The sequence below is a fragment of the Plectropomus leopardus genome, chromosome 16, assembly GCF_026936395.1.
Source record: "Plectropomus leopardus strain MGB_pleo_1.0 chromosome 16, ASM2693639v1, whole genome shotgun sequence".
Taxonomy (NCBI): Eukaryota; Metazoa; Chordata; class Actinopteri; order Perciformes; family Serranidae; genus Plectropomus; species Plectropomus leopardus.
The window spans coordinates 20,313,851-20,338,720 of NC_142191.1; the positions used below are offsets into that span (position 1 = coordinate 20,313,851).

Genomic DNA, 24,870 nt, shown 5'->3' on the forward strand with positions numbered 1-24,870 from the left:
ATTTTGAGTGGCATTAAAAAATTTCAAAATTCCAAAATCGAACTTACTACGAGCTGTAGGAACCCTGGGTGTTGACTGTTGGCACTTTCACATAACATAACAACATTTTTGATAAATGATAAATTAATTACCATAATATGATATCCAAAATCAAAGACAATATCTATTCTCGTATCAAGATATAAATATCACCTCAATAAATTGCCCAGGCCCAAATTCAGGAACATTCATGATCTTAGGTGCTTGGGTCCCGTTATAAAGTGAGAAAAAAAGTGGTATAAATGTATCAATAAGTTGTATACAGAATGTCATAACCCAACATCAACTAAATGTTAAAATATTCTAATCAAAAGATGATTATGGAAGATTTGTGAATATCCATGCAACAAAGTTTCTCAGTAACACTGTTTTGATACTGTTTTGTGAAGGTTTGTATTTAATAAGATGACATAAAGATGAAGCACATAGCAGAGATTTTTTTTTTGTGCCAAAGACATTCATTTAATTCTTGATTGCATTAACAGATGCAGTGACAGCATAGCTGTCCCCAGGAGACTCACATAAAGGCCTGAGTGAAGGGAAAGGACACTGAAGCCATCACAGTGAGTCACTATTTCCATCTTGAAGAGTTGAAATGGCTTCCTCACAAATCCGCCTGAAGATCCTTCCCAGTGTACGCTGTCTCTATGATAAACTGGTGCAGGTCAAAGTCGAGGGACTCGCTCCTCACAAACAAGTTCAACTCAGCTCCAAACTAGTTGATGACAGAGGGGTGATTTTCAAGGCTTCTGCTCTGTACAAAGCAGATGAAACTGGCCAGGTGGACGTCTGCAGCACGCCCTCTCTGGGAGGAAGTTACACCGGCGTGGAGCCCATGGGCTTGTTTTGGGCCCTGGCACCGGAGAAGCCACACAGTAAATTCTTGAAAAAGAATGTGCTCAGCCCGACGGCGGTGGAGATAAAAGCCATGTGTAGAGAGACTGGTGAGGAGTTAGCATCTGAAACCAACGAGAGAGGGTACATGACAGAAGGGATGAAGAGAATACCTGTGCAAGAGGGAAGAATACGAGGAGTCCTCTTCATACCACCAGGTTAGCTGCGTTTTGTTGATGACAGCCAAGAAAAAGGAGAGAAAGCAGTGATCTGTTCAACTTTCCCTCTCTCGTTGTTCTTTGTTTCCTCCAGGAGAGGGTCCATTCCCAGGAATTGTGGATTTGTACACATTTGGTGGACGTCTCACAGAGGCCAGAGCCAGCCTCTTGGCAAACAAAGGTTTTGTTTGTCTGGCACTGGCTTATTTCGGCTATGAGGATTTACCAAAAAACCCTAAAAAGTTGGATTTGGAGTACTTTGAAGAGGCAGTTACATATCTGAGGAGACGGCCTGAGGTTAGTGTTGAAGATTAAAGGTCCAGCATGTAGGATTTAGGGGATATACTGGCAGAAATGGAATATAAGTAGGCCAGTTTTTTATTGAATAATCACCTTAAAATAAGAGACTAATGTTACTTTAGCATTTTATCTTCATGGAGCGGGTCCTCGTTTTACGAGTACACCATGTTGCACTGCTGTGTTTCTACAGTAGCTCAGAATGGACAAACCAGACACTGGCCCTAGATAGGGCCGTTTGTAATTTCATGTCAGCCACTGTAGGTAGCAGCTTTTCTGCATTAAGCAGAACAACGTCAGAAAAACACTTTTTTTCACATGAAACTGCTTTACTAACTGTTTTTGCCATTTTTTAATAACTTGGCCGGTGTGTTTTGAAGAGGAAGAGACGTTTATGGATGGTTTGGCTCACGGCAAAAACCACTTGAACAGTGAACATAGAAACAGCCTAAAGGGGAGTCCACACTTGGCACGAGAGAAGTTTCAGTTTGCAATATGCAATCTTCCCTGCTAGATGCTTCTTTATTCTACACACTGCTCCCTTAAAATTGTAAAAATAGTAACATTTAGCATTTTATATTCCCTGTATGATGTAAATTATATTATACCTACTGTGTGTAAAAATGTATCCAGTGAATTAATGATGGAGTTTGTACAGTATATAGGCCCATATCACTGTGTCATTGTTGCCATCTACTGGCTACTTTCTATTAGCACAAATCTGATTATTATCAAATAATGCATATTCAAGATAAGTCTGCAGCCAAAATTAATATTTAATTTATCAGTGAACAGGAAATTGATCAGAACAGATTGTCTAGTTTCAGCTTCGTCTTATGAGAATTGGCTCATCATGTGTGGTAACAAACTGAATATCTTCAAGTTTTAACCAGGCAAAGCAATTAATTTTTTGACGAAACAACAAATTAATAATTGGGAAAGTATAGTTTAGTCCAATAATTTGTAGTTGCAACCCTAGTTTGTGCTAGTGTGTAGGATTTAGGAGCATCTGTTAGCAGAGATGGTATTTAATAATTGAATAACTATGTTAGTGTATAGTCACCTGAAACTGAAAATCGTTGTGTTTCTATTCATATGCATATATTTTATATCCATATCTATGAAAAGCCTCTGTGAGGACTCTGAGAAGGGCTGTTTAAATCTGATGTATTATTATAACTGATGCATGGTTGTTATTTATTTTAGGAAATAGGACATATTAGCAGGGTTACAATATTCAAAACATGATTATGAACACAGCTCCTCTCTGTGCAGGTCAAAGGTCCTGGAGTTGGCATCATATCGATATCTCACAGTGGCGGTTTGGCTTTGTCCATGTCATCTTTCCTCTCTGGGATCTCAGCAGCCGTCTGTATTAACACCTGCAATGCAAATACTGTGATTCCTTTGCACTACAAAGACATGGTTCTACCTCCACTTCCCCCTGTCATATGGAAACTTAGAATCACACGTTATGGGCTTTTAAATATACGCAATTGCTTATCTGACCCCTCCTTGGAAAAGAACAGAGCGTCATTGATTCCAATTGAACGTGCCAGCTGCCAGTTCCTGTTTGCCGTTTCTGAAGACGACTACAACTGGAACAGCCCATTATATGCTGAGCAGGCTACTGCAACGCTGAGAAAACATGGCAAGAAGTCTTTTGAGGTGGTGACATACCCCAAAGCTGGACACTTTTTGGAAGTCCCTCACATGCCTTATTGTCCATCTGCGTTTCATGCAGCAGTCGGGAGGGAAGTGGTGTTTGGTGGGGAGCCAAAAGCCCACGCTGAGGCTCAGCTGGACCTGTGGGAAAGAGTCCAGGAGTTCTTCAAGAGCCACTTGCACTGAAGAGTACTTGTTAACCCTGCCTCTAGTTTCTAATGAATGAGAGGGGTATTGAATTATGCTGTATGGGTATTCCTATGTTCAGGTTTTGGGTGAATGACTTCTCTACACCATAAACAACATAAGCATGCTGGTTTGACGTTGGTTTGATTTCTTTCAAAAACATGGAGAAGGCAGTGAATAAGTTAATGGCCCAAAATATCAAGAAATTAGTTGGGGTTTTCCCTCTTAATGTCCTCCTGATTGCCATACACCTTTTGTCCTCGGGGGTGATTCTGGCCCCGCCCTGTTTTGACTGTTATTTAAAGCATATTGTATAAATTGTCAATCAATTCTGTGTTACACCTTTAATCTTACTTCAGTCCAACCAATTACCACACATTTTTCCCTTTATTTTGGAATTTAGGGCCAGACCTTGTTTACATAAGTATAAAAAAACATATTTTGATGGCAAAAGACAACACGAAGGTTAAAGTTACAAGAAAACTACCTAAAAAAATAAGAAAAATAAAATAAAAATAATGACTTAAAAAAAGTATATTCATTTTTTAAATAACATAATAATTCTGTAACATAACACAAAAGTATAGTTATATAGATATATATATATATATATATATATACATATATAAAGTCTGTTTCTTTCTCAATTTTTTAAATCAATGGGACATTTCTAGCCCAGTTGGTCGTTGCCTTTTCCCCTGTTTTTCAAAGAAACACAACCAGTCTTATCAGGTTTCAAAGGGTTATGTATTAAAACAGAATGATTTTTCACAGCAGATATTTTGATTGGGAAAGTCACAGATGGAGCTAATACTGATGTTAACGACGCCTCTGTTCATCTCCCACTAAGGCAAGGCAGCATGCACAATACCAGCAACCTGGACCTGATGCATCTAAAGGTAAACATGGTTCCCAACCTGTTTCCTTAAGGGACTCAAATTCAAATCAGCCTAACTGGCATGAATGTTTGTCACATTGTTGCCAAAGCAAGTAACATATTCAATTATCTATATTTATTCTAATTAATTATAAGACTCGTTATCTATCATTGAGAAATTTGACTACACTTGATTAAGTAACATATTCCGTGGATGTTTCATTATATATTCATAACAAGAATACTTCTACTTAACAGGCACTCCTTTTTGTGACAATCTAAGTGGACTTTTTCTGCTTGGTCATTGTAAGCTCTTTGATTGTTTTAACTGTGAACTTTTTCTCTGTTTTTTTTTGTGTTTGTTTTGCTTTTATTGATAGGACAGCTGAAGATGGATAGGAAAGGTGAGAGAGAAGGGGGGTGACATGCAGCACAGGGTCAAGCAGATGCAAAGGACTTAGCCTACATTGGGTGCACACTCTACCAGGTGAGCAAGAGGTCGCCCCGAACTGCAGTGGAGACTAAAGGCTCAGTGAACAAAGCTTTTGTTCAGTCCTTCACTGTGCCTTTATCCTCCAAGTTTTTGTTCTTTTTTAAGTTTAAATCTTGAAAAAAACTTGATATTGGCTTACTGAGATATTGGCTTACTGTATAGTTTAAAAAAATCTTACACCCCTTAAAATTAAGAGGGCTTTACAATGAGGCTTATAGCAATCCCCAGGCTGGGAGCCAATGATATAACCATCATTACTGTTATTAATTACAGCTGTGCTTTTCCTAATAATGGCATGACAACATATCTGCTGTGAGCACAGCGTTCAGTACTTGTTGCCTGTGTATTTAATGCAGTATTTTCAGAAACTGTGATTACTTATTGTGTGGTTCAAAAAGGATTGATGATTTAATATTTTATTGACTTTGAGTAGTGATTTATTGTGTTACTGTTCTGCATTGAACACATGTTTTTACATGTGATTCTACATAATTTTGCAGTATCGTATATATATATAGACTTTGGAAAAAATCTTAATAATATGAGTAGATTTGCCCAGCTCTTGGTATGAGAGTGAAACTTGATTTGAACTGCAGAAAATACTGTAGAAAATATGATTTTGTTATTTTACAACATATTGCTGCTGTTGGAAAACTAGAAAAAAAGAAACAGTTTAGATGATTTTAAGCAAAAAGTTAAAATGTTGTTTTATGTTGTTTTCAGTCTTACACTGAGCCGATCAGCAATTGCATCATCTCACGTTTCAAACTGTAATAATACCCCCTCTCACACTAATCAGTGCCATTATGATACAATTAAGTGCAGCAGTGAAGTTCATTATTCCAGAATTAACTCCATGAATGTAAATCATCATTTGTGTAAATGTTGGCATCTAGTGGCAGCTCGGCCTTCCTACATTTATCTCTGATGCCTCTCACACATAATGTGAGCTATGTTTGGCTCCGCACGATATAATGTGAAACAGATCGTGATGACAGATTGTGAAACAATGGCATTAAATCAATATTAATCCCACTGTTGTGGTTTTTATACCCATGTTAGAGTTCACAAGCTTGGAATTTCTACATGAAGGGCTGTTGTCTGTTTCAAAGGGAAGTGGATTTACTTTGATGATGTAAACTTTTCTCTCAGGTATTTTATTAACAACGTCGCTCATATCAAAGAAGTGCGTCTGATTGTGAAGTCAGAGACAAAGACACTGATTTATCTCTCCACCTATATGAACAGTGTTTACAGGAGCTGACGCGGAAATACATGACATCTTTTTGGATCATGCAATATCAGACGTCTGTGTTTTGCTTATTTCAGAAATATGCATGCTTTATTTTTTATTTATTTTCTGCTTCATTTTGTTTTCAGAGGGAATTCACGTGCTGCTCCAGAAAGGTTTATATTGAAATGTATTAATAAGTAATGCGTAAACATTGATTTTGAGCTGTTTCTCCACAGTGGTTTTTATATAAGCAGCTCCTCAGGGGTCCGTTGCTCTGTTAGGGACTGTACTTTATTATCAGAGTAGAGAGGTGGTTGGGGAGTGACTTTGTTTTTCTTTCTTTTTATTTATATCAAGGAGCTACAGATGTTTTTCCTTTAGCCTCCCTGAGTAACTGAGGGAAAATGCATGACCCTCTCTTCATCATATATAACCATATTTACCCATTTCTGCCCATAAACGGTGCATTTTTGAAGCCTACTTGCATGCTTGGGGGTTCTGAAGATATTTGAAGTAAATACAAAATACAACCATTAAAGGTTTAACGTCCCTCCCCCTAAGCCAAATCAAAAAACATAAGCTTCTCCCCAGTGCTTAAAAAATGATCTTAAGTGCTTCCCCCGTTTTGCAGCAGCCCCTCTTCTCTTATAACCAACAGTCTCCTACACAAAGGAACCTACAAATGGATTCACTTCTAGTAATTAAAACATAAATAGAATACTGTTTTGTTGTACTGAGGTATGCCCTCTCCTGTTTTGGTATTTTCATCAAACCAAAGAGGAATGTCACAAGCGGCTGTGAGAGAACAGAGCGACACAACAGCACGGTTGTTGTTGAGTTTAAACTCGTTGTCATGTCATGTTACCTTTGTACATCTGAAGACCTTTCAGGGTTGACAAACAGATCAATAGTAGCCCTTATTATTATATAAAAAAAGTATACCTATGTGATTTGTTTAACTGGACGTCTGGATACATTATAATTTTTTTAGTATAACTGGTATAAGTCTGGTAGGGATGGAGGAGAAATCAATACAGCATAGTGTTGTGATATTTTTACGTGGCAATAATGTATCAATGCACAGACGACAAGTATAGATTTTTTAACTATACAAATCAGGGACGTTTCTGTATTATTATTATTATTATTATTGTTTAGTCTATATATACTTAAATCCGGAGCTATGCATCCAGGCCTAGCAACGCCACCATTATGAATTAAACTTACGAATATAAATGTAACTTTTTGGTAGCCTGCTAACATAATAAAATCAATTGCTTATTTTCAGGCTATTAGATTTAATTTGCTGCAATAAAAATGATTTGCCGTAAGATGAACTTTCTTAAAACTTTATCGTAATAGATAAGGCAGATGTTGACAAAGTTTTCCTTTAGGGACATAATTTGCAGCTGAATAAAGGTAATAAATTGCAATGTATATGTTATCGTGTGTATGTTTAACCCTTAAAAACCTGAGCAAATTGGTTTGAATTTTTTTCAAAATCATGGTTAGAAAGCAATGAGCAACTTAACAAGACATGGCCCAAAAATTAGAAGGAAATTAGTAAAAAAAAAAAAAAGTGACAAGGGAGTTACCTTGAAATACGTTTTTTTTAAAAAATCCCAAAAATATAGAATATGTATACATTTTTTTCTGCAACATAATTTTAAATGGATGGTGATAAAAACTATACATATAGTTTTCTGGACATTTTTTCCCTATATATTTTTTTTTAATTTCCTCTTCTTTAAAACAAATTATCTGGTTATTTCCTTGTCACCTTTTTACTAATTTCTTGCCGTTTGCTGGACACCTTACTTATTTCCCAGGTGTTTTCGAAAGAAATCAAACCAATTTACTTAGGTTTCAAGGGTTGGGAAAGGCATCTCAACCCAGCACAAGAATCCATGTTGATCCAGGTTTCAAGGTGTTAAATTACAATATGATTGTCTCTTGACTTAAGTATCGTGATAATGTCGTATCATATCGCATGTAATGTTTGGATGATAGTAAGTGTATCTATCTTTATGTACCCACAGCATCGCTGACCAGTGTGTAACTCGGCCACACGCTCCTTCCTGCCCTGCTTATCATTCATAAGATTCAGTGGAGTTTGTCGGTGCTAGAAGAAGAGGAGGGGCTCTTCCTCTCCAGTCTTGCACCTCACGCTGTGAGATATTCTGTTGCAGGCTCTCCACACCACTCAGTCTACCAATTAACAGCCTCTGACAGTGCGATTGGCAGCCAGAGTATCAGCCTGACACACACACAGTATTTATTTTCCGGACGGCGAGAGGTGATGTTCGTGTGTTCCCGGTGCTGCAAGCATCTTTCCCGGAGCGGACACTTCGCAACCCGGTGTGGTTTTGGGTGCACAGGGTGTCAGGCAGGAGCATCCAGCCACTGCGCACGGACTGATTTCTGCCATGCATCCGCATTGGAAAATTATGGGTCATGTTATTTCTCTGCGTTTTGATGTATGATCATTACACCATGTTTTTTCCCGATTTATCAGACATATTTCCTGACAAAACATCTCATTGCTGGCAGCTGCGCGCTACCTGTGCCACATCTTTACTGACATCTCTGCATGTAAGCTGTGCTTTGTAGATTTTTCCCCCTCCTTTTCTTTGCAAACCATCACCATCATCCCTACAGAAAAGCCTCTCCAATGCTGGCAGCTGACATCCCGCCAGCCTACTTAAAAAAGCGTGAGGATCGCGGGGTGAACCGACATGGATAGTGGGAGCCGGGCTGCGACGGTCGGAGACGGTGCAGCCAATTTCACAGCAGCTCACCTCTGGCTGGATCTCCTGAACGCCTCGAGCCCGCCGACACGCTGGGACAGCAGCCCAGCTACCGAGGGGACCGGGCTGGAGGAGCAGCAGCGCCTCATCCGAGAGCAAGCCTACCGGGACTTCACCACCACCATCCAGGTCTTCATCCTCATAGGTTCGCTACTCGGTAAGTCCCCTCAGATACATATTGTGCATGTTTGACAGTAAGGCCACCAAAAAACACCCGCAGACCCGAAAACCGTCCAAATGTTGTGCAAAATAACTAAAATATTCACTATATATTCATGTTTCTGATGAGCCTCAACAGTTTGATTGCTAAATTTCGGTCATGGGAACCTTTTGGGGACACCCTTTATTCAAGAATAATTAAAATATCAGAGGAAATTAAAAATATCAAACAAGTCTTCCAAGAGTTGCCTAATGCCTAAAGATTATGACTTTGAAGGAGGTGTTCAGTGTCCTCTGAGCCAAATTACGAAAAGATGGTAGCTGTCATAATGGAGATAGAATTGAATTATATACATTTTTAGTAATCTTTGTAATTTTTATAACACAGTGCATGCAGGTCTTACACACAGTGACCAAAAAACACTAAAAATAAATTAGGGATGCACAATAATATTGGCGTGACATTAGTATCGGCAGATATTGACTTTAAGATTAAATATCATATATACTGGCCAACATGCTTATTTCTGCCAATATCAAAAACAGATCTGTTTATTTAATTGATAAAGTGATGATGCATACAATATCAACCCTAAGTTGAAGTATTTTTCCAATTTCTCACAATGAATGAATATTACATATATCAATATCGGTGTCGGTTATCGGCCAAATTATTTGAAATGTATATCAGCATATTGGATGTCACAAAAAATCCAATATTGTGCATCCCTAAAATAAATCAGTTTAAAAGGGTTAGGTTTGCCGGTGTTTCCCATTCAAACCTTTGATCCATACATTCTGCAAACAATTAATCGCTTTCAGCCAGATCTTACTTATAGTTTACCTGAAGAATGTTACAATGTTAAAGGTCCAGTGTGTCAGATTTGGGAGCATCTATTGGCAGAAATGGTGTATAATATTCATAATTATGTTTTATTCACTTAAAATCATCTGAAAATAAGAATGGTTTTGTTTTTGTTGCCTTAGAATGAACAATTTATATGTACGTACACAGTGGGTCCTCTGCATGAAATCCACCATGTTGTGGTATGGTAGCCCAGAAGGGACAAATCAAACACTGACTCATTCACAATTCCATGTCAGCCAGCGTAGTTGTCCCACATGCTTGGCACACGGGACAAGTTTCACTTTCGCAACCTCACCACTATAAGTGCCACTAATTCCTACATGCTGAACCTGTAATGTTACTGTGCCACTGTTAAACATGCCAACAGTGCTCACCCAACAGCCGCTTTAACTTGAATGCCCTCTTTCCAAATCCGTCACACATCAGTCGGTCTTCCCCCAAATTTTCAGACTTAATGCACAACTAGATGCAAGTATTTTTCCTGATGATGCAGGGCATGGTGTGCTCATTTTCACCCGACTTTACCCTCGACAGGTGGCAACACTGTGTTTGATGATGCTTTTTAGGCTGTGCCTGGTCAGACTTGCTGTTCGCTTCTGCCACATTCTCATTATAATGAACTCCACTTCCATCTGCTGCTTTGAAGTGAAAGGGAAGTTAAGATATACTATTCTTTTTAAATAATTTACTATCTGCTGCTTTGTTTCTATAACACTGTAGCTGTACATGGGGAGAATGCACTATGGAGTGGAATATGGTATGTTGTCCCAGGACTGTATCTTGTCTGATTATGTGTCTGTTTGTGCTCATATGTTAGTTTGCTGCTTACTTTAATATTGGATATTAAACAGCACTACGTTAATATAAAACATACAAAAAGCAAACACAGATTTGAGCAGATTTTAAAAGGTGGTGCTTTTTTTCATCACACTGAATGTTTTGTTGGCAGCCAGGGGAATTACTGGCACTGGTGGTAAACTTGACAGGTGTTAGCCACCTATCTCACTATGAAATTGGCAAATATTAGTGGCAATAACTTACCATACACATTTTGAGCTTCCTTTAAGCTGAATCTGTGCTGGCTCTGTGACAAATAACCGTGCTTGTGCCAGGAGAAGCACAAGCTGCTGCCACTGATGATGGAAGTGAGAAAGGGGTTGCGTGACTTGATGGACCGCTCCAGCACATCAGTCTCACACAGTTTAAAATGCCCTCCGTCTTATCGTCAGCCAAAAAAACAGAATCCTCCTGCCTTAAAATGAGTGTTGCATATAAATGTGTTATTGTCACAAATGTGGCTCTAGCGTGCCATCTCCCCACTGCACAAAACACACTCAGCCATGATTGATAGTGCTCTTTGCAAAAGTACGGAGTCATTGACAGGCTGCAAGAAGTGTTCACTATGATGAAATATGGTGAAAATAACACCAAGATCTGGCAAAAAATGACCAAATCTTGCTCTGACTAACTACCACCTCCTGCAGTGCAGTGCAGTGCAGTGCAGTGCAGTGCAGTGCAGTGCAGTGCAGTGCAGTGCAGTGCAGTGCAGTGCAGTGCAGTGCAGTGTGGCAGGGTACAGGAAGCATAACATGAACAGCTGCACAAAATTACCTTTTGGCAGCATGGCTTAAACTATTTCTCTGTTTATCCAACTTGATAACATATAATTTATTTATATGCCCCCCAAAATTAACTATAAGTCTAGCACATTGTCATTAAAAGAGGCTGCTTCAATGCACCACTGGAGCATAACAAGTGAAATGGGATATAAATAAAGCGTGTATAATTCAGTGTTTCGTAGCAAATTTGAAAGCCATTATGTGAATAGAATTTAAAAATGTCAAACTTTGGCGCCCCCCAGTGATAGAATAGAGGGACACTATCAGACAGTGCAACAGACTGATTAGATCTACAAATATATGAAAAATGCAGATAATGACAATAATAATTAAAGATGAAATGCATCATTTATCTGAATCAATTTTAAGAACAGTCACCATTCAAACACCTGTTGAAAGCTGATTTAAGAGTTGTTTTATTTCCCCTTTACAGCAAAAAATGAAAAATATTCAAGCAGTGTCCTCAGCAGGCAACTCCCGACTTGAATATGAATACACAAATTACCCAAAGAGTACAACAATGAATAATAAAACTGATGATGGCCTAGGGGGGTGTCTTTGAAGTTTCAATGTGTTTTTTTTAAATGTGTGTTCTTGACTGTCAAGCCACTTTTTATAACATCAGTCAGGTTTTTGTACTATGATGAAAGCCAGGATGCATCATCAGACAGCACTTATTATCAGGGACCCACAAGCAGGCACTTTTGTTGTCATTTAATTTCTTTCCATCTCCAAAAGAAAATCAGTACAGGTGACTAAAAAAATACCAGCAATTTTCTCACAAGTCATGTGTGACACATGGACACAAATCGTTTCATGTTTCGTATTTGATCCATGACACACAGGCATGAAAAAGGCGTAAAAAAAGAAATGCTTTGTGAATGTCGGTACACTACAGAGTATGACTCACTGTGGCTCATTCAGTTGGAGCACTGATGTGGAAGATTGGCACTGTTGATAGTATGTGCAGTTTTATTGGTGTTAACCTCTTCTTATCAATATTATACATTTTTCCCTTTTTACCCCACTATAGTTATACCACTTAGTAAGTCCCCCCTTAAAGCACCAGTTGTCATGTTTACCTTTCTGTTTTTGTGCTGATTAAAGCAACAAGTTGCAACGAGTTAATTAGTGAGCTTTAGAGGTGCTGACAGGGTGCTTAAGGGTGAAATATGCAGCAGAGGTGTGGATTCGAGTCACATGACTTGGACTTGTTTCAGACTCTAGTCACAAATTTGATGCCTATAAACTCAACTGAACAAAATCAAAAAAGACCAGACTTGGACTTTAACACCACTGACTCACAATTTTACTTGGACTCGAGCCTTTTGACCTGAAAATACTTAATACGTCTCCCCAAGTCCGAAGATTAAAACATTGGCCATTTAAAAAATATTACAAAAATCAATTAATTTCCCCTCATTTCAGGAATCAACGGAAGTTAATGTTACATTGCTGTTGAGGAATTACAGTATGTGGATATCAGGTTCTGTATTTCCACTATTTCCATTATATATCATTCATAAATAAGTCTCTCATTGAACCTTAAGTAATTCGACACCACAGGGATGCAACTAAGCTGATGTTAAACTGTTTAATGTCGTTTCACACTTTGAATTTTAACAGTTAATGCTACTATGTTTAGACACCTGAGAGGCTTGTTTCACAGGGAAAAGCAGATTATTAACACCAGTGCAGAGATGAAAAGCATTTTGTATTTGAGGGTGTTTCATGCTGCTACCTGTAGTCAGACTGCCATTTGTTAAGTGGAAAAAGCAATCATGTTTAGTGTTTGCTCTTTCTCCCTATTGGCTGCCGTGAGTACGGTTGCCAGGGTGTTCTTCAAGTGGCGGGTGAGTATTTCTGGTAGAAAAAGGGCGAAGAGGTTTTAATAGACGATGCAAGGTCTGAGTGAAAAAGAGGAAAGGCCCTGTTGTTATCAGCATGAAGGCAATTACAAGGGCATTTTTTAGTTTATTTACTGTTAAGTGAAGGGCTTTGTAACTCTAAATTTAAAAAGTGCTTTAAGTCCTACTTATGTAATATTTGAGTAGACTTGTCACTTTTACCACAATGTAGCATTTTTAGGAACAAAAATGGCATAATGGACACCTTGCTTCAATTGTAAATAGTGAAATGTCTAATAAAAAGTGATTTATTGATTAGTATCTGAAGGAAATGGCTGAAATCTCTCTTTAGTCGTGTTTGTTAATTTATTTGGGAAATAATTTAAAATGTGTTTGACAAAACATGTCTTTCTATAAATTACAAATTCAATTTTGTGTTTGAACTGTGTTTCCACATATAGTATATCACTTGTATTGCAACCACTGGGAGGGTGTGACATCACACCACTGCAGCCATACTAAAGTTAGACTCAGCTCCTCTCAAGAGCCTCGCACTAATATCACTTCCTGTGATCTATAAAACTTGATAATGATCAGGGGTTTATGTAACTTGGTGGCTTAGTGGTTACACCATATGCTAAACAACTGTTCCAACCTTGGGACCTATATTGCATCTTATACCCCTCTCTCTTTGCGCCATTTACATTCTGCCTCTACACAGTCAAGTAAAGGTGAACATGCCAAAAATTACTTTGGCGGTAATTTTGGCGTAAGATACCGAGGCCAAAAGCCACCTTTCCCAGCAGTATGATATATTGCAGGGTCAGTTTGTAACATGGCCAGACAGAATTTTTGGCGGTGTTATGATACACCATCAGTCAGCCGCACAGCACCCGATGCAGTAGCATGATTTGCAGATCGGCAACGTCAGTTGATAATGCCGCCTGACGGAGCCTGTTGCGCCTGTATGACACGCTGCTGGAAGGCATCAAGTTGAGACGCTGCTGGTAACGTCATGAAATAAGGAGCTGGACAGTCTGTGTAGGGCGGGTGGTGGATGGATCAAACTAACCCCGGACTTTAACCTTGGAGCCTGATGTTTGCTTCTTGTATAACTGTAGAGCCAAACCGTGATGATTTTTTAATACATTACCATGTGAACTGTTGACCTCCCAGTGATGGTTACAGCAACCTCGAACATCAGCAACTGACGCAGGTCACCTAGAGCGTAATGCGTAGACGTGAAAGTCCACTGACGAAGCTGAGATATGTCACGAGACGACTTGTCATGAGAACGTGTTGGTATTGCATTGTCCTTATTTCTCTCCTTTTGAAAAGTTTATCATAGCTTATTTTTGGCTTAATCATTAGCCACAATAAACATCCATTCATTTTCTTCTGCTTATCCGGCGCCAGGTCACGGGGGCAACAGGCTGAGCAATAAACAGAAGTTACAAATATCAAATGAGTAGAATCTGTACATGTAGGAATCTGAATCAATATTTGCTCCTCTTTTATGTAATGATGCATTTTAAACAAGTGTTTGTGCTAATTTCATTATCCCATTTGAGTCAGCCTCACAGAATGCAGAGGCTGAGCATTAATTACAGCTTCATTAGGGTTTCCCCAAAATACTCAAGTGTGCTGCTCAGAAATCCTGCACAGTTATATACTCTCAGCAAAGCACACCATGTTCTCCTAAGAACAGCTTCTTCCAGCTCCATCTAAAACCTCTCAGACCAGATTTCAACAACCTAATCCACCATAATTGATCTTTATATCTAACCCTGCTTTTAGAGCTTTTATATATATATCTTTGTGAGCCGCAGTAACCAGATTTTCAATTTACAATTGATGCGTGCTTGTTTCTCTCACTCTGGCTGTGTCCTGAACTCTCACAGACATCACAAACAAATAACCTCAGGATGAAATAGCACAGTTTTCTTCACCAGAGAACATCTTGCTCTGTCTCTGAAAACGAGAGCGCAGCTAACACTCGGCGGGTAATTACATTTGGAGAGGCTGGTACCACGCATATCCCTGTGTGACCTGACATCAGTCAGCGCGCTGCAGGGAGTGTCTCAGTTCACCTTTTTAAACCTAATTAACATTCATTGCTGTCTCATCGCTCCAAATTCTGAAGGGATCTTGAGATGGAAATGCCACAGTTTCTTCACCTGATCGTATGCCGTCTCAGTCGGTTTAGGGATAATTGATTTCTCTGCTCTGCAAAGACCTCTGACATTTTTATCTGCTGTTAAGGAAAAAAATTCCTTGTATGCCAAAATGAAATATATAATCAAACATGTCTTTGGATTATTACTAATCGGTCTTCACAAAACTACAATTAAAACTTCAGAATAATCCTAATTTATCTTTTGAAAACATATTTAGGGAAAACGTTGTGGATCAGAGTGAAAGGCTTTCCCATTAAAAGAGCACTAGTGGAGCCATAGACTGAATTACAGGGTTTATTTTCAATAACCTGAAGCCGTAATTTCAACACCACCAGGCTCCAACACAGAGACAGTAATTTAACACAGGAGTTGCTGGTTAGTGTGTAAGACAAAGAAAATCTTTGAATATATTGTACAATTCCATTAATATTGATGATTTTAGGTGTCTAGAATCTGTCTTGTTGCCACGGTAATACATTGCTGAGCTACCGTGCCGGTAGATTTGCTTAATCAAAGATGCTAGCAAAGCAGTAAAGTACATAAATTAAGCACAGATCAGTCTGACCAGTGTGTTTAACCCATTGAAACCTGGATCAGCATAACTTCTCTTTGTGCTGTGTTCAGATGCCTTTCACAAGTATTTAAACCTTTTGGACCTTGAGCAAATTGGTTTGATTTCTCCAATTTTGAAACGAAACCTTTGTCCTTGGTTCCTGATTCCTCATTTTACACCTTGAACTCTCATTAGATTTACTCATGAACTGGTGCCTTTTTAAGGTATATAAATTGGGAGGTTTTGGGATTCTCCACCAGAATATCCTGAGAATTAAAAAGACCGAATGTCCTGCATTCTGGTTAATTTTGATACACCAATTTGTGCCTTTTCTGCATCAATTTATGTTGTGAATGTCTTGTTTTTATTGGCGGGGGGGACAAATGCATTTGTTCAAAATATTGAGAAGGACGTCCCCCTTCATATCAACACCTATGTCTGACTAATGGGTATATCATGTATATTATATGGTTAAAGCTTTACTTCCCAGTCTGTGTAATCCTTTTACTCCTTAATTTATTCAATCACAGTCTCTGTGCTGGGTGGACCTGAGGAAGATATGGTGGATAAATTATCCATCCATCTGTGCTAACTCACATAGATTAGACAGTTTGTCACCCTTCTTTCATACCAATGGACAATTTAGAGTCTCCAGGCGACCTAACGTTTTTGTCTGTACTGTGGGAGGAAAATTTAGTGTTCAGAGAAACCTAAACTGAAACAAGTATGACAAGAGTGCTAAGAAAGATCCAGTGACTTAACCTCATAAATATTTCAGTAGATAAAAGTTGCATTCACACCAATGTTTAGAGAGGTTTCCTTCAACGTTCAAGGGTTTCTTTCTTTACTTATATACAGATAAACGGGTGATAGCAGTGATAGAGCTGGCAAAAGTAATAGCACCAATACATATACTGGTCCTTTTACACAGTTGATTACAAGTGAAATGTTAATAAAAAATAAAGTCAAGTCAAACTTTATTCATACAGCACATTTATAACAATCACAGTTATTACAAATCAGATAAATACAGTAACAAATGACAAAAGGAACATAGAAGAGAATAAACATAATAGAGCAACAAAAAATGAAATCGATTTAAATCAATCATCAGAGGAAAAAGATGTGAATCTTCAGTAGCGACTTAAAGGTTTCTGTTGTCAGAGGGGTTTTTATTTGTATAGGATAAACTGTTCCAGGGTTTAGGGGCAGCCTCGCAAGGTTCGGTCTTTGATGGTTTTGTGCCTACTTCTGGGAACATCAGGGAGCATCTGGTTGGTAAACCTTGGTGCTCTAACTGAAGTATAAAGATAGTTATTCTTCTAGATACCAGACCATTTAAAACTTTAAAAATCAGCAATTAAATCTTAAAATCAATCCTAAAATTTACAGGAAGCCAGTGCAGGGATGCCAATTCTAGTGTTATGTGATCCTGTTTTTGTTTTTTTTTCCAGTGAGAAAAATCAACAACAAATGCTTATATTTAAAGGTATCTATTAACACCTAAGCCAGCGTCCCCTTATCCCCTTATTTTCTGCTAAGGAAATATCCTTGGTTACGTGTCCTCACACAATACTACTAAAACTCTGTCTAATAACAGGGTATCTAGGATGTTTTTTGTAAGCCTTTCAGTGGTTGAAAAGTAGGTAAGACTGAACTAAAAACACAAAGATGCAATCTCTGCACCTCTTCCCTTCTCTCCACAGGAAATGCCACAGTGTTGTGGTGCACCTGCTACACGAACGTCTTTAAAACCGTGACCAACCGATTCATCAAGAACCTGGCGTGCTCGGGTATCTGTGCCAGCCTGGTGTGCGTTCCCTTCGATGTGGCGCTGGGAGCCAGCCCTCGCTGCTGCTGGTGGCTTCACACTCTGCTGCTCTGCAAGGCCATCAAGTTCCTCCATAAGCTCTTCTGCTCTGTCACCGTGCTCAGTTTCAGCGCCATCGCACTCGACAGGTCAGTGCAGAATACATAAAATACCACCAATTTAGTTAAAGTAGACGGAGATGATAGACGTTTTAGTCACAGATAATTGTGGCTGACTGACTATGAAATATGCGTTTGAAAAAAGGTTAGTGGGTACGACCCACTTGAAATTACCACTTGAGAGAAGTGGATGTTTTAGATTGATTCTCTGATCATTTTATCAATACATTGCTTGGCAGTGTTAGTCTCCTCCTGATTCAGAAGTACAATCATTCCCGCTGCACGTTAACATCAAAATGGGGCCAAACTCTCGAAGACTTTTGTTTTAGGGAGAAAGTTCTTTTTCATTCTCCATGTAAGCCCTGTGGCGTGGACGAGAGGGGTTGGGGGAGGCAGCAATCAATGGAGCATGTGTACGTCACGCTGAGCGGCCGTGTCCCAGGCCCCCCCGCAGCGCTAAAAGCAGCAGCCAAAAGCAGCCTGAGATTGCTGCTGCTGCCTACATACAATGTCACACACACATGCACACAAACACACACACAAATAGTGTTTTAAGTAGGTTAATACTGATTATTATTACCTTAGCCTGACATCTTTAATTTTATTCATAGCATTTTCAGTCAAGTTTAACTTTTCATAGACAGTACTTTGCAGTTTAGAAACACAGTGATTAAAAGACATTTTAGCCACGTACTAAACTCTGTTTAACATTCGTTTCAAGTATTTTTGAAAAACCACAAAATGTATCCATTTAATGCATTGAAACCTGGGCGTAGTGGCTTGAATTCTTTAAAAAACATGGAAAGAGGGTGACAAGCAGCTTCACAAAAAAATGCCCGAAAATTATCAAGAAATTAGTACAGGAAGTTACAAGAACATTACTTGAAAATATGCAAATAAATATATAAATGCAAGAAAGAAAGATTTAAAAAATATAAACAAACAAAAAAGCAAGAAACTGCCCTAAAGAAAGTTCTAAAAAAAAATGTGAACAAGCAGTGTAAAAGGGGCTACAGTTAGCTCTAACCATTAGCTTAAAAATACTCACATTAGCGTTCATGAATTCCCTGCTGTTTGCGAGTTAAAAGCGCAGAAGCCCCCTCATTCTGCATATTTAATTCATAACATCAGCTTCTATTAAAATCCTGCAGTTTCCTCAAACTGTATCAGACTGGAAATTATGTACGTGCATACAATTTATATTGGATTACAGCACAGGCTACAACACTGTGAAGCCTCATAACTCCATAATTTAAAAACAAGCATGCAGGACTTCATCACCAGTATTACACATTTAAGTGTGGGTTTCATTTATTTTTTATGGAGATTGCAGTCAGATTTTATATTGTTGCCGCCTCGCCTCAGCAGTGGTTTTACTGCTACAAAGATTATTTTGCCTCCATAGCCACTAATACAGTCAGAATGTTATCAAAAGATGAATTATTTATTCTCGAGGAGGGCAATTGAGGCTGCGTACATACAGACGGGCTGAGAACTGCAGCAGTTATCAGCTCATGTACACTCACACACTCATACACTGGCATGTATTGAGACAATCCATGGAAATAAGTGAGTCCTTCAGGCAATTCGTTTTGTTTTTCTTTAAAGGACAACAGCAGCGTGAGAGACATACATCTACATACTATTATCTGGAAGGCAGATATGAGGAGATCTGGTGATGTGTTTGCGGATGTGCATTAAAAAAACACCTTAAACTTCTGTTAACATTTCGCAGACAAATAGAGAGAAAATCCTTTCATCCCATTTAAATAAAATTATGTTAAATATGCCAATTTTTTATTTTCCCTTTATTCTAAACTGGTTCACAGGGTGAGGTCTTATTTCTGAAGTCCAACTTAGATTACAAAAATACTTTTGTTCCTTTTTTTTACTAATTAGATGGATTGTTAAAAGAACTTTAAATGAGCTATTATTTTTTGATGAATATGGCTGATTTGCCTCTAATGGTTTTTTTATTTTTTCAAGTGATATTTCTCCATTTTTTCCTGTTTCCTGTTTAAAAATTCTATATTTAATATATATATATATATATATATATATATATATATATATATATATAGTATAGTGTATATATATATATATATATATATATATATATATGTATTTATTTATTTTTTTATTTTTATTTTTTTTAAAGTGAGATCATATATGTATTAATAGGTTAAATTCAGCGTCTACATATTAGACTAAATAACAACTGAACCTCTTTCCTTTTGGTCAGTATTTCATCTTATATAACATTATTTCCAAATAATCTACTCAGAGCTCTCCTTGTGCTAAGAGGTTCATAGTTTCACTTAACTTACATGATTAACTACACAGCCACTAAAAATAGTAGACATGTATTTTCAGAGCAGGACATTTCAGCTTCTGTTATGGATGTGGCTATTTTAGGTGCATTCCCTTTTAATTTTCCTGTGAATCATCTAATAAAAGAGTTTCATAAGCCGTGTCAGCATGTCTGGATTCAAAATAGGCATTTTTAACAGCAGACATTTTGACTTATCCTAAAGAGAAAGGCACAGGTGTTTTAAATGACATTAATTAATAACATTTAGCCGGGCCAGAATTCCAACCTTCCACTACGACTTTTCTACCACATTACCCAACTTTTAATCTCATGGTGTCACTTTTTTTTTTGTTTAACCTCATAATATAATGACTTCATTCTCGTAAATTTACACATTTTTTCTCATAATATTACAACTTTTTTCTTGAAATTACAACTTTATTTAAGTAATATTATGACTTTCTTCTCATAAGCCACCTTTTTTTTTTTCTTTGATATGGCCCAAACCTTCTGTCATATGTTTTTGGTGATCCGAACAAGGGGACAGCTGAAACACATTGCTGTTCACTCCTGTGTCCATCATGCATCTCCAGCTGATCACTTGCATTGCAACAAAGTTTTTACGTCCTCACACTCAATAGCTGCTCCCTAGCATGCAGTGGCGATGTTAGACTCTGGGGGGTCCAAGGCAAAGAAGCCCATCTAGGCCCCTTTGCCCAAGACACTGGAGCTTATCCTGGGTCTTTAGGAGATGTAGCATTTATTCATTGACAAATAGCCTAATGTGTTCACACACTGTTAAATTTTACCTCATACTCTCTGCTCAAGAACTGTCACATCATCGGCACACACATACTCTCTCTCTCTTTTCGCTTAGAGGTTTTTTTGGGGGCAGCGGAGGTGCACCTAATAGTGCCCTTGGTAATGTTTTAGGGGGTTTATAGTTGTTACTGCAAAGTGTCAAGTCAAGTCAGGTCCATTTTATTTATAAAGCCCATTATCACAAAACATAGTTTGCCTCAGAGGGCTTTACAGCATACGACATCCCTTTGCCCTTAGACCCTCACATCGCCTCCCCAAAAAGAACCCCTGTAACAGGGGAAAGAAATGGAAGAAACCTCAGGAAGAGCGGCAGAGGATGATGAGGGATCCTTCTTCCAGGACAGACAGACGTGCAATAGAGGTCGTAAATAACAGTTAAATTTCAATTATGACAAAAAGGAAAGAGAAAGAGAGAGGGGAAGAGAAAGGGGATATGACTGGCCGTTGGGGGTCCGCTTTATCGCAGTTTTCTGGGGCTAACTAAACATTTACTTGGTTTGCCTCTTCTGACCTAGTGCCAATGCTAGCTTTCTCGCTAGCTATGTTAGATGTTTAGTCGGTACAACTAGAGATATCACTGTCAGCAGAATTCAACACGTCACCTTTCATCAGGCAAAAAGATGGATGTCCTGCAATACTTAGTCCAACTTACCATGAAATGGGTAAGCTAGCACCGTGTCACTAAAACAACCACCACACCCTGCAGATGACACATTAGCATTTAGAGTACAAAAGATATGTGGTCAAATATGTCCCAGACCACATGGGCAAGTGGTTTGAGCGATCAGATCACAGTGTGTCGTGGTGTTTGTTTACACACGTATTTAGCAGTGCCCATGTCCAATCGGATCCCTGTAGATGTATGCTAATACCAGATGTAAACAGGCTCAATGTCTTGAGTGAAAAAGGCTAAAATAATGCTAAAATATTTTGTCTCTGTGTGTATAGATATTACTCTGTGCTGTACCCGTTAGAGAGGAAGATCTCAGATGCAAGATCCCGCGATCTGGTCATCTACATCTGGGTCCATGCAACTGTAGCAAGCCTTCCCGTCTTCGCTGTGACCAACGTGACGGATGTGTACGTCACCTCGTCCTGTTCTGATGACCACGCCCGCTCCCTGGGCCACATGGTGTACGTTTTGATCTACAACGTCACCACCTTGATCCTTCCTCTGGCGCTGGTTTTCCTCTTCATGCTGCTGATCCGCAGAGCACTCAGTGCCAGCCAGAAGAAGAAGGTGATCATCGCGGCGCTGCGGACTCCCCAGAACAGCATCTCCATCCCGTATGTGTCCCAGAGAGAGGCCGAGCTGCACGCTACTCTGCTGGCTGTGGTGCTGGCTTTCTCAGCCTGCAGCGCCCCCTATGTGGCATTGGTGGTTTATCGCACCATTTTGGCAGATACTAAAGAGCTACCCATCTCACTGTATCTGACGGCCCTCTGGCTACCCAAAGTCTCTCTGCTCACCAACCCGCTTTTGTTTCTGACTGTTAACCGCTCCGCTCGTCACAGCTGGCTGGACCTGCTGGCCAGGATTCACAGACGTTACAGCCGCCGTAACGTGGTCAGCACCGGGGGTCTGGCCTCTTTAGGAGCAGAGGGTGTGATCGGGGAGCCGGTGGGACTGGAGACAGCCGGCCGCTCAGGGAGCCAGCTCCTGGAGATGTTTAACATCGGCCAGCAGCAGATCTTCAGGCCGTCTGAGGAGGAAGGGGAAGAGGAGGACGTAGAGAATGAGGTCCCTTCTCAAGCATCAGGAGGCTGCTCGAAAGAGGACCACAAAGGTGGGTCGAGACAGGGGAGCCTCAGAGGGGAGGTGATCACCAAAAAGGACCCTGTGCAGGGGACAGGAGGGCTCATCATCACCAAGGATTGCCCTCCGTCAATCATAGCACCCCGGGGCTCTCCGGTCCACACGTGTGCTTACGCCTCTTCGTCTCAGGTGGCGCCGGCTACACCCACAGAAGCCGAGGACTCCACGCAGTTCGGCTTCGGACCCTTTGAGCTGCCGCCTCAGTGGTTACCAGAGACCAGGAACAGCAAGAAGAGGCTGCTGCCACCGCTGGGCAACACACCCGAGGAGCTGATCCAGACCAAACTGCCTCGGCCGCGGCCTGAGCGGAGAATCAGCAGGAACAACAAGGTCAGCACCATCCCCACTGTGGACCCCTGAACTATTCCTGCTGGCCTCTGATCTGCAACACTGGACACGACTCATTACAGAGCAGGTCAGCCAGGCGTTGGCAGGATATTGACGTGTGGAGCTCCTTGGTGAGATTTCTCTTGCTTTATTAAAACCTTTTTTTCACCCCAGATTTCTCATTGTAGAGGTCCAGGTTTTCCATTTTACTGCAAGTACCAGACGCCTGAGACGCTGCAGTTTTTTCTTATTGGAAGAGAATCAATTTGATATTAAATATTTATAATATTGTGAGAAATGTGTCTGCTCTGTCAACTTCACGACTCGGACAGTGCCAATTCCTTGATTAAGGACTCCAACAAAGGCTACATGATTATTGAGAAGGCTTTTTGAATCTCCCCGTTTTGATTAGAGCTGGCATCGGTAGTTAATAAATGAACACGCTGTACAAATCCAATTCTCCTGAGAGATGCACTGATACCCAGTTATATACTTCCATAGCAAATAATCAAGAGAGGATATTGAACCTCTAACATTTTGTAAAATGGTTATGCTGTGATTGCACTCTGTAAATGAACACGTCAGTGTCGGTCCTTTCACGTAACCCTTTGTGGGACTGTTTTTTGTAACCATGTTTGACTTTGCGTTTCTGGATTAACTTTGCTGATTCCACTTTTGGAATATTTCTTCTAAAATGTTAGATGTTGTTGTCATTTGTACTTTAAATGCAAGTGGATTTGATAAAGATGAAAAATGCAGATGTAATGTATGCAAATACATGTTATAAAAAATTGTGAAATTTTCGGTTTAGCTGCGTGTTTAAGACTGTTTTTCTGCAACACAAGGTGCATTAAAATGGACAGAGAAAAATGAATATTACCAGTGTGTTTTTACACACACAAAAAAAGAAAGAAATGAAAATCCAAGTCAGGCAGCCCCCTTGGATCAATTTTATTGATTTCTCCGAGGTTTCTTGAAAATCAATTTCTCAATCACAAGACTGTGAAATAAAGCACAAAAGAGCATAGGTACACATTTTTATAAATATATATAATCAGAAACTCTGTAAAATGGTTTTCAATTTTAAATTTCTCTGACTCTGTTACTGTCTTCTCTGTGATGCATAATTCAGTAGTACCAGCCTCAACCTGAAGCTTTGGCTGAGGTAAACAGAGCCGAGCTGCACTTCAAATATTTGTCAAGCCGTAACTCCCTTCGGGGGCTACCCACAATCCCCTGCTATGTCCACAGAGAACCTGAATCTATGCTGTTATCAGGCAAAAATTGTGCAGCCACGCCTGGCTGGAAACAGTATCCTTTACTGCTACACAAAAGCAGGAAAGAGATGAGTAATATGTTTATTCTCATACGTCTGTCGTGGTAATGACAGTTATTGATACAATAGCTGCTATGATAGAAATACAGCACTGATGGTAATTCAAGGCGTCACACTGAAGAAAACAGGAACATCATTGATTTCTCTGGTGTTAAAGAATACTCCGGCCGTGGCTCACATTTTCCACCTTATTTGATTCAAGGCTTATCCAGACAATCACTTACTCCCAGAACCAATATGACCCTGACAGCAGAGAAACAGTACAGTAAAATAATAAACACGCATAAAGTGGAGTGAGTTTAAAAATCATTGGTTTGCACAAAAGACTTTACATATATATGTGTTTAAGGCCCTAAAACGGATTTTATCAATCAGCTTTTTACTATGAACTACAGGAGGAAGTTAGTGTCACAGTTTGCTCTGCTGTTAGATTTTTTCCACTTACTCCGCCCCCAC

At 39.4% G+C, this 24,870-nt stretch overlaps 2 protein-coding genes across 7 annotated transcripts; both read left to right on the forward strand.

The window, feature by feature from the left end:
• Nucleotides 1–597: 597 nt before the first annotated feature.
• acot20 (acyl-CoA thioesterase 20) lies at nucleotides 598–6,426 on the forward strand. Of its 4 annotated transcripts, XR_015779105.1 has the most exons (5): nucleotides 598–1,091; nucleotides 1,186–1,388; nucleotides 2,664–3,242; nucleotides 4,090–4,138; nucleotides 4,497–6,426. XR_015779105.1 is itself a non-coding variant. In XM_042503271.2 (4 exons), exons 1-3 carry the CDS (start codon nucleotides 635–637, stop codon nucleotides 3,237–3,239), a joined length of 1,236 nt encoding a protein of 411 aa, XP_042359205.2. In that variant the 5' UTR covers nucleotides 598–634; the 3' UTR covers nucleotides 3,240–3,242; nucleotides 4,090–6,426. The 4 variants fall into 4 exon arrangements, 2 of the variants coding, with proteins under 2 accessions (XP_042359205.2, XP_087945455.1); XR_015779104.1 differs by having other exon boundaries at nucleotides 2,664–4,138; XM_042503271.2 differs by having other exon boundaries at nucleotides 4,090–6,426.
• gpr176 (G protein-coupled receptor 176) lies at nucleotides 4,106–23,888 on the forward strand. Of its 3 annotated transcripts, none has more exons than XM_088089328.1 (5): nucleotides 4,106–4,138; nucleotides 4,497–4,603; nucleotides 7,883–8,807; nucleotides 17,580–17,832; nucleotides 21,884–23,888. In XM_088089328.1, the coding sequence occupies exons 3-5, from the start codon at nucleotides 8,579–8,581 to the stop codon at nucleotides 23,109–23,111; spliced, it is 1,710 nt and encodes a 569-aa protein (XP_087945454.1). In that variant the 5' UTR covers nucleotides 4,106–4,138; nucleotides 4,497–4,603; nucleotides 7,883–8,578; the 3' UTR covers nucleotides 23,112–23,888. The 3 variants fall into 3 exon arrangements, 2 of the variants coding, with proteins under 2 accessions (XP_087945454.1, XP_087945453.1); XR_006106627.2 differs by lacking the exon at nucleotides 4,106–4,138 and having other exon boundaries at nucleotides 21,884–23,166; nucleotides 23,253–23,888; XM_088089327.1 differs by lacking the exon at nucleotides 4,106–4,138 and having other exon boundaries at nucleotides 4,495–4,603; nucleotides 8,502–8,807.
• The last annotated feature ends 982 nt before the right edge of the window (nucleotides 23,889–24,870 follow it).

Bases quoted from the DNA above. Each gene is read 5' to 3' on its own strand.
- acot20 (XM_088089329.1), top strand. From the start codon at position 635: ATGGCTTCCTCACAAATCCGCCTGAAGATCCTTCCCAGTGTACGCTGT. The intron at 1,092-1,185 runs GTTAGCTGCGTT...TGTTTCCTCCAG, and splicing joins AGTCCTCTTCATACCACCAG to GAGAGGGTCCATTCCCAGGA. The intron at 1,389-2,663 runs GTTAGTGTTGAA...CTCTCTGTGCAG, and splicing joins ATCTGAGGAGACGGCCTGAG to GTCAAAGGTCCTGGAGTTGG.
- gpr176 (XM_088089328.1), top strand. From the start codon at position 8,579: ATGGATAGTGGGAGCCGGGCTGCGACGGTCGGAGACGGTGCAGCCAAT. The intron at 8,808-17,579 runs GTAAGTCCCCTC...TTCTCTCCACAG, and splicing joins CCTCATAGGTTCGCTACTCG to GAAATGCCACAGTGTTGTGG. The intron at 17,833-21,883 runs GTCAGTGCAGAA...CTGTGTGTATAG, and splicing joins AGCGCCATCGCACTCGACAG to ATATTACTCTGTGCTGTACC.